Below are 9,899 nucleotides of genomic sequence, written 5' to 3'. Positions count from 1 at the left end.
GGGTAGGTGGATATTGCACTACTATGGTGTTTATCCAACTCACAAAATTCACTAAGTAAACTTGTGAGAGATTTTAAAGAAGGAACAAGAGACTAAAGTCTTGGCAAGGAGGGATGACCAAACCGATTATGCCATTATATTGCTTGTTGATTTGACAAGACTACTACTTAAATTATATGATTACAAATAGGACATTAGAAAGAGATAATGAACAAATCAAGGTGGATGTACCCACACCTCGTACCAAGTGGGAAGATAAATTTCCAATTTTACTAGTAAATGTTCAGAGGCTCCAAAATCAATGATTCAATATGAAGGGCTAACACAGAGAGAAAAAACTAAGATATATTTGTAGTGGCAACTTGAGTAGTAGGAGCACTAGTGGAAGAAGTCATCATACTTTTTTAATTTTTATAACAGATTATAATCTTCCTTTGTTAAAGTTACATTACTCTTGGAGAATTCTATAGGGCCTGATTTACATGACTCAGATGTAGTACTAGAGGCTTGATTAGCCTTCAAAAAATTTGGTTTCCCATATAACTTCCACTTCCAACACTTCTCTATCATATGATTATTGAGACCTTATTGAGACCACAATAAGTGCATATTCTAGAGAAAGAGTCATTACCATTCCATGTTCTAGAAGTAGAATCATCGCTACTTCCTTTTCTTGGGCCACCATTTCTGCCTCCTCTTTCTTTGGAATTAGGCCCTTTGCCTGTGGAATTAAGAACTTGTGACTTGGGAACATCAAGGTAGATGGCTATAACAAGAGTTTCCCTTTGTCTTTCTTGAGTGGTAATATCTGTAGCATAACACTGTGCAAGTTTCCATTCTTGGAGAAGATTTTTGAACTGAGCAAAATAGTTACATATATATTGTCTGAAAAATATCATAAAGTTTTTGAAGACCTTAAAGTGCGAAATATAATTTAGAACAAGTTTCCGAAATGTCCTTGGTGGTATTTATGTGAAAAACATTATTGGCTACATGTTTTTTCTAAGTTATTAATGAGCCAACTTATAACAAGAGTGACTTCCTTTAACCATCATTGGTAGGAGAAATCTTCTTCAACTAATAAGCAGAGGTGATTGGGTCAAATGTCGAACAAGATATCTAGGAATAAAAAAATGTTTCACAGATTGTGACCATGAAGGGTAGTTGGATAAACTCTTAAGAGGAATAGTGTTGATTCTAAAAAAATCATGTACTATAAGAATAATGAGAGTTGCTTGGTATTCAACCATTGGGTTTTCAGCCATACTAGATTTGACTCTAATACCTTTTAGAAAAGTTTAAATTAAATACTTAACAAAGTAAGGCAGCCATAAGTTCAAAGCAAAAGAAAATTCAGCAAGTGTAGTAAATTAACACTATAGAATTCAGAAACCTATCCTAAGATTCATGCATGCAGTCATATGTACATGTATAATGCCAGCAAAGTATGACGAGAATTTAATGAATGTATGAAAAGACATATAACAAGCATGATTGGGCTTGGATTAAGCAACAAAAAAAACTCTTAGGGAGGCACAAAGTATTGGCTAAAAAAACAAGTATAAAACTTCTAGACATTATATAAAAAACTCTCAATCAATATATCGATCTCGGAAGAGTCAATGGTCATGTTGGCCAAAGAAGAAAGAAGACTCAGTTTGGCTAGATTAAAAAGTTAGAATCTACTAGATTATTTCTCTCAAAAGAATTATATTTCATGAATAAAATTTATATTTGGATGAAAGGTATCGAAGTGTAATTTTATAAGGAAAAAATTTCATCTCAATTGGATTTATATTTAAGAAGATAATTGGAGTTGGTAAGGGTCAAACTAAAAAATAAAGCAAATCAAGAGGTCATAAGAGATTCAAGCACGAAATTTTTTATGTCAAATTAGATACAAAATTTAATCTCTTTGAGTAGAGTTTATTGATCAACAAAATGTTTATGATTCTGAGATATATTTTGGAGATATCGAAATCAGAAGTACCAAAGGTCAGTTCTACAAAAAAAAAAAAATCCTTATTTTTTCTCATTTTTTACGTGAATTTAGTTTCATTTTCTCCTAAAATCTGAGTTTTAGCCAAATTTATCTTCTAATAAAAAAATTTGGTAAGACTTAATCACTCCATGATGTGCTTATTCAAAGTATGTTATATCTTGCTTCAATATTTTTTCAAGTTTTGCATTTTTGTTAATTGGGTTATGTATCTTCCTCATAGTCAACTCCAAAAAAATGTGATCACCTCAAAAAAGTTATACTTGGTCAAATTTATTAAGTTCTATCGTTATAGTCTCCCCTAATTTTTTTTTAAAAATAATTACTTTGGAAGTATGAGTCGCCCCATTCCGGGCAAAGTTATTTTCCTCTAGTATTTATTCAGTTTATCTTTTTGTGTTTTCATCACTTCAGAGCAATGCTTAGACTCACTGTCTAAAAAGTATAAGAGTGTGCCCAACATCCAACTTGAATCAAGTCTTTTATTCTTCACCCAATCAGTGATTTGTGTTTGTATTACCCTTAAAAAATGAGTAGTATCTTTGTTGTGCCCTAAAGTTGGTCGTTTTTCTACCTTTAAAATTGAGCAAAGTGTGTTTCAGACTATGACCCATTTTTTACTAGTGTATGGAGTTTTGTCGTACGACTAGAAGTAATTTTTTCTCACATAGTGTGTTTTGTCCAAGTTGGCTCTCTATGTCCCTTTTACCCCCAACTTGAGGGGGATAAGAAGAAGAAGAAGAAGTACAAAAAAAGGTATTTTATGTCTTTGAAAAAATTTTAACCAATGAAGATTGAAGACCAAAAATCATTTTCATTACAAACAAAAGTTATAAACTGTAACTTGAGGGAGAGTGTTGAAGAACATATATAAAAGAGTTTTACATGACTCTCATAGTAAGAAGTTTCACAAAGCCAAAATTAATATGGTGGAATCTTACAAGAGTCTCATAGGAGGTCTCACAAAAAAGTCTTAGTTAAAAGAGTTTTAGTTATGTTGTTAGTCTTTTATTTATGTTTAGTTGTTGAATTGTTTCAAGGCATATCTTTTAGTATTTAACTTTGGGTATAATTGAGACAATGGTAGTTTAATTGTAATTGTAATTTACTTGTTTCCTCTATTATAAGTAAAGACTCGTGTACTCAAATTACAACAAATCAATGCAATTTTTTTCTTTTATAAAAATTCAACAATACACTTCACTTTTCTTTTCTCAATTGGCTCCCAAAAAATGATTCTAAAGTCTAGATTGCTTTGGATGACTCTTGGTTCAATGTGGCATCTTCCACTCTAAAATACAAGGCTTTGAATGAATTTAAAAATCAATTTCTAACATCCTAAAAGCTAGTCGTTTTACACAAAAAAATGTCCCATTTTCCTTCCAACAAAAATCATTTAAAAGGATGGTAAAATTTTAAAAAATTAGATGTAAAATGGTTGTTTTGAGTTGTTGTTCACAATGGTAGGTCATTTTTTTTTTTTTGGAGACCTATAAAGTCTTTGATCAAATGCCACAAGATGCAGTTTTGAATTTTTGTTTGATAGTAATCAATGGTTGGGTCAGTGGTTGATTGTATGTAACTTGCTTCTAGCCTCAGTGGGACTTGGGCATAAAATTGTTGGCAGCCAACTGCTTTTATCAAGTAGTCAACGGTAGATGGAGTTTTTCATTCCAAAGGCTAGGCATTCCATAACATCTCATGTGGTCAATATGGCAGCACATCTCTGAGTTATAATTTTTTTACAAATTCTGAAAAAAAAATCTAACTCACAGTCATTCCTTTGTTTTTTTATCATTAAAATCAGAGTTGGAAAGAATTTTGAACCCACAAGCAAGACAAGATTGCAACTCAACCAATTCTCTATAAAGCATTTGAGATGGAGTTGAGTGGCTATCGAAAATCATAAGTGTAAGTCTCCATGTATAAATATTATAAAGTTGGCCAGTGAGATTGAGTGACAAAAGGTCATATTTGGACAATTGATATAATATTGCCCTTGCATATGTTTGATGTAAATGTTGTTTGGCTTTTCACAGTAGATTCTACCCTAAAGTGTGGAGACACTTTGTAAGTAGACTTAGCAGCCTGATCTATTTAAGAATTATGGTCATTGATTGATTGAGTGTGCCAATTGTATATTGTTTACAAAGAAAAACTAAATTTAAGAGTAAATGTGATAAACCTATTCACACCCTTCTCCCCCCCTTCCTCTAGGTTTATCTATATGAGACCTAAAATTCATGTCATCTTACAATTTTAAAATAGACTCTTATTTAGTAAGACCAATCCATTATGTTTTCCTTAGAAATTCTTTGTTTTTTGTTTGAACTTTTATATACTTTGTATCATTTAAACTATCTCAAAAAAATCTTTTCATGTTTGGGAGTTCAGTATGTCATTTCCTTTGTTCAATCTCTTTGGGCTGTTCTTATTTTGGTATACAAGGGGTGATGTCTCCTTAATGAATTTTTATTACCCCTTTTGGTGTATGAGGGGTGATATCTCTTTTTTTACTAGTATTTGTTTTGGTTATTTTGTCCAATTGGACATCTCAAGAAGGTATGTTATTCAAGAGAAGATGAAAAAAGAACAATATTGTAGTTTTCATTATGATCAAGCCTGGAATAATTAGCCTGCAATCCTTAGCTTGAGGGGGAAGAGAACCATTGTGTGGATGCTATTAAATCCAAGAATCAATCTACATATGTAACCACAGGAGTCGAAGTCCATATCAATGCCATAAAGCATTAAATTATGAATTTCGAAGACAAATTTTTTATTTTTTTCTTATGCTTAGAATGGGAGATGGTTGGATACCCATTTTCGTTAAGTCATGAACTTCTTCATACCTCCTCTTCCTCTTCTTCTTCTCTCTCCTCTTCTTAAATCTCTCTCAACCTCCAACGAAGCAATGACTTCAGTGTTGCAGGCCGAAGCCATATCAAATGAAAAAGCATATAATACCTGTAAATATGATCCATTAAAAATCCTTCGAGCAATAATGACCACAGAATTATTAGGAAAGAATAGAAAAGTACCCAGAGAAGTTTGGTGGTGGAGAAAGAATAGAAAAGTACCCAGAAAAGTTTGGTGGTGGAGAAAGCTACAGCATTTCCATCTCGTCAATGCTTTTCATTATGTCAGTTCCATGACGAATCGCCAACTCCAACAGCATCATCATAAGCTTCAACGCCAGCCACAGAATCAGAAATTCACAATTCAGACGGTAACCAAGGGATTGATGACTCATCTGTAACTTGCTTTCGAAGTCATGTTCAGTGGGCTCCCTTGGTGATGGATGACTTCATCATGGACTCTTGTCTCCATTGCCATATATGCCACAGTGCAGTAAAATATTATTTTATGCCTGCCATAATGGAACCAAAAAACAAAAAAACAAAAGACCGTCCTTTCTACATGAGAATTTTAAAACGCATTCTATCAGTAAAAATGGATACTCTTAACCTGCTTTCAGTAGGTTCCGTGATTAAAAACTGAAGCAAGCGAATAGCGATGGAGAGACGGCATTGGAGGGTCCAGTCCAGAAGAAGCGGAGTTATGAAGAGAGATAAAGTCGATGAAGCTAGCGAATAGCGATGGAGAGACAGAGATGAAGTTGATGAGATGCCTGAAAGAAAGAGGGTCAAACTTCAGAGCTTAGAAAGAATAAATGAAACTAAGAAAGAAAATAAATTAAATTAGGTCGAAGATTGATAATTACCTCAATAATGCTGGAGAGGAGGACAAACTAAGGTGGGCCCACCGGGGCATAATTATTTATTTTATATTTTAATAAACAATATTATTGATATTTACCATGTACAATGAGGACATGCTTCTCCCGGTTAGCCAAAAAACAACCGGGGAACCGTCTGCGGAAGTTGTACGCACAAAAGACAAATTTCTAGGATGGCCGTGGAATAGGTGGAAATATTTAAAATACGTTAACAGGCAACCGGCTATTCCAGGTTCCCAACCCGGCCAATCAAAGCCGGCTTCATCTTCTCTCTCCACACCCGCTCGTACGTCCTTACGTCTCCGCCGCTTCTTTTAGCCTCCACCACCACCAGCGACTCCGTCAGTGGGCGGATCTCCACAGACGCGACGAAATTACCATTATGTCCTTCCAGTTCAATCCTCCATCCTTTTCCCCTCTTCACATCCATCCCTTCCCCCTTCCCCAGCTCCTCCACCCTCTCCATTATCTCATGCGCGGGTTCTGCCGACATGAATCGTTCCAGCTCCGGCCCGCTCTGGTCGGTGAACAGACCGGAGAGGTCGAACCCGGGCGAGAAAGAGATGATGTCGAAGGCGTTCAGGTGCCTCACCTCCTCGACCTCTTCCTTCGCCTCCTCTTCGTGGAACTTCATCTCCTTGAGCCCCTTCCTGAACCACGGATCGGTTACGATCTCGTCCACTGTTATACGCGTGTCCGGATTCGCATTCAGTAACCGGTGAATCATGTGTTTCATCTCCGGTGACGTCCACCGCGGGCAGCGGAACTGGCAATTGTAGATCTTCCGGTACATGGCCATGAGATTGGGATCATTGAAGGGAAGGTAACCCGCGTTGAGAACGAAGAGGATTACGCCACAGGACCACAGATCCACATTCGCGCCATTGTAGCCTCGCTTAGCCAGGATTTCTGGCGCCACGTAGGCTGGTGTACCGCACAAGGTGTGAAAGAGGCCGTCGTTCCGAATCTGCTCTGACACGGCAGAGAGGCCGAAGTCGGACACTTTGAGATCTCCGTTCTCATCGAGGAGCAGATTCTCCGGTTTGAGGTCGCGGTGGTAAACTCCGCGCGAGTGGCAATACCCGACGGCGGAGATCAGCTGCTGAAAGTACCGGCGCGAGATATCCTCCGGCAACCGACCTTTGGCTACCTTGGCGAAGAGCTCCCCTCCTTTTGCATACTCCATAACGAAGTAGATCTTGGTCCGAGAGGCGAGGACCTCGTACAGTTTAACGATGTGCGGGTGCCGAAGGCGCCTCATGATGGCGATTTCGCGCTTGATGTGAGAGACGAGGCCGGATTTCATGACCTTCTGCTTACTGATCGATTTTATGGCCACGCTCTGGCCGGTTTTAACATTCCTCCCGTGGTAGACTTTGGCGAATGCTCCGCAGCCGAGGAGCTTCCCGAGCTCGTATCTCCCTAGCAAGATGGAAGGATTATCGCCGGATTCCAGCATCCTAATGCTGGAAACCGGCATGATTGATTACAAAATTGGGGCTTTCAGCTCCTTGGGTTGCTCAGAGCATCCCTAGAATCGATATTAACAGCGCTCCAATTGGTCGACCGGTGCCCCAAGGCCTTGCAATCGACCGGCTACTCTCCTCGCTCAGACTCCAGATAGGAGTCCACACCCAACTCCCGAATTTGGCGATTTGAAACGAATTTACGGTTTTTTTTTTTTGCCTCGGAAAACTCGTTCCTTTAGCGGTTTTATAGATCCCTGGATTTTCGATCCCGAAACTGCGAACGATGATAGACGTACACGTGTCCGTATGATACTTCGGGAAGCTCAACTGCACAAGAGTCCCATGAAACCGAGACACGCAATGGTTGGCTAGCAAAACTCGCGGATACATTGCTAACATCAGCATCACCGGTGGGCTCCACAACGATGAGTAAATCCAGAACGTTGATTCTATTTATGACTTGTATGATCGATTCTTTTTTTCTTGTAGAGACCTAGGCATAAGTAATCGTTATTTAGTTGATTGAGGTACTTTAAAGGGTGTTTGAATTTGGTTAGTGCAATTCAAATTGGCCTACCTACTTATGCTATTAGAATTTGACATTCACCTTAATCACCTTCTTGGGTGGTGATTTTCAGTCAAATTTTTGTTATGTATTCTCAATTGGCCCCTTTCTTTAAGTCTCGTGGACCAAAAATTGGTATCAGAACAAGCTTAAATACTTTAAAATTCAAACTCTACTTGATTTCATTCAATCAATTTCATAGTATCTCAAGACAAGATACTCCTTCCTAAAGGGCAATCCTCCAACTGTCCCCCAATGTTTATTGGAAGGTAAGAATGTAATTCTTCCTGGTCATTTGGCATATCACAAAGAATGGACCATTTGAACAACAAAAAGATGGTCGATGGAGATTTAATCTCCAAAGAATATAGAGAACTCGTTAGGGAAGATAAGGAGTAACTCAAGACGAACTCCAAGACTTTAATCTTCTCCTATGTGCCTTAGGATGAAATGAGTTCAATAGACTGTCAACTTGCAAAACAATTAAAGAAATTGGGGGCAAGTAAGAAGTGACCCACAAGGGACCAACATGGGTCAAGGACTTTAGGACCCTTATGAGCGATTAGGGAAAAAGTGGGTACTGAAGTTCTTGATTTCATAACCTCAATGTCATCAATATGTTGTGAATTTCTCTTTCTCTTGATCGCATCCTTCTACTTCTTTGTTGTTATCCCATTACCCGGTTAAGAGTATTTTGCATATATATACACTCCCTTTGAATTGCCCTAATTACAAAAGAGACAATGCATGCCTCTTTAAGGAAAAGTATCTAAAATACTTTATTTATAATTGTCAACTCTATTAAGTTTTGTTATCATCAAAATAAAAAGCGAGTCAACATGCGATCAACACACCCTTCTTAAAGTAGTGAAGGTTTTATGAAAAAAAAAGTATAAAAGTATTTTTTGGACCCTTATGATCCTTTTTCTGCCATGGGCATGTTTGCTAAGTGATTCTAAGTGTGTTCATTTGTTTTCATTGAAAGTCAAGACAAGATTTTGATCTTTCAACATGAAAATTTGAGAAAATACAATTTGGAAGTTGAGAAGCAATTTTTTTTTTTTTTATATATATTCACTAGAAACTAGTCTTTCGTGATCCAACCATTTCATATGGCGGTTCCGTACACTTTTTAGAATGTTTAGTTGAACTTTGATGAAATGAACCATTAAAATCCAAAAAATCCATTTTTTAAAAAAATTAGCTTTAGAACCTACAGAGTAGGTAGAATAAGTTGCTTTATTTGTAACCTACAGTGTCTTCATCATTTTGATGATAACAAAATGGGTAACTTAAAAATGTGTTAATAACAGTGTTATTAGTGTTAAATTAAGACCCAAAATAAGAAGACGGTGAAAAAGTGATATAGTGAAGAAGAACTTATAAGAAGAAGAGTTTGAGAATTGAAGGCTAAAAGTCTAGAACTCAAGAACTCTAGCAATATAAGATCATCCGTCCGTCTTTGAACGCTTGAAATAGTATGAATGGAGCATTAGGTCATTTATGTATTTAAAACCATACTCAAAATTTATCATATATATGTTTTAGAAAGGTTTTAGAATTACAACAAAAGCTTTCACCAAAAATAAACTTCAATTTGAAGCTCAAAACTCACTATTTTGAATCATAATGCTCATTGGGCACTAGATTTCAATAAGAACTTCAAAATCATAATAAAAAAAGCTCTTAAATGTCTTTGGAACCATTATTCAAAATTTCATCAAGTTTTGAATCTTGAAAAAAACTTAAAATTGAAGTGTTACTACAATGACCGATCATACTTTAAAAAATTATAAAGCGTGATCGATCATTGAGCTCCTCCCTTCTTTCTAGTGTGGCTTCACCACCATTAGGGATTCAAACGAGAAATTTCTTTTCGTAGTTTTTTCGATGGATGAGATGGTACTTCATTGGGACGTTTTCATAACATTAATGTTACATCTTATACATATCGAATTCTATATAATGATATTATAAAAGCCACATGATGAGGCAATTAGATTCGATTCGATTCGATTGAACCTATTAGTTGATTCATCGATGATGTTAATTAACATCATAATAAATTTAAAAAATTAAAAAAACATGGAAATAGAGATGGGTGATGTTGATAACACACAATATCAT

At 36.5% G+C, this 9,899-nt stretch overlaps 1 protein-coding gene across 1 annotated transcript; it reads right to left on the bottom strand.

The window, feature by feature from the left end:
- Window positions 1–4,583: 4,583 nt before the first annotated feature.
- LOC137965076 (CBL-interacting serine/threonine-protein kinase 14-like) lies at window positions 4,584–7,413 on the bottom strand. The gene is made up of 3 exons (XM_068811473.1): window positions 5,724–7,413; window positions 5,080–5,630; window positions 4,584–4,966 (listed from the first exon to the last, which is right to left on the bottom strand). Exon 1 carries the CDS (start codon window positions 7,216–7,218, stop codon window positions 5,962–5,964), a length of 1,257 nt encoding a protein of 418 aa, XP_068667574.1. The 5' UTR covers window positions 7,219–7,413; the 3' UTR covers window positions 4,584–4,966; window positions 5,080–5,630; window positions 5,724–5,961.
- Window positions 7,414–9,899: the final 2,486 nt, after the last annotated feature.

Source organism: Aristolochia californica, unplaced genomic scaffold (assembly GCF_029961685.1).
Source record: "Aristolochia californica isolate CCGP_79_NKW_82.1479 unplaced genomic scaffold, dmAriCali1.0.hap1 SCAF_5, whole genome shotgun sequence".
NCBI lineage: Eukaryota > Viridiplantae > Streptophyta > Magnoliopsida > Piperales > Aristolochiaceae > Aristolochia > Aristolochia californica.
The sequence above is the reverse complement of the archived record's forward strand: the minus strand, read 5'-3'. Positions and strand labels throughout refer to the sequence as shown.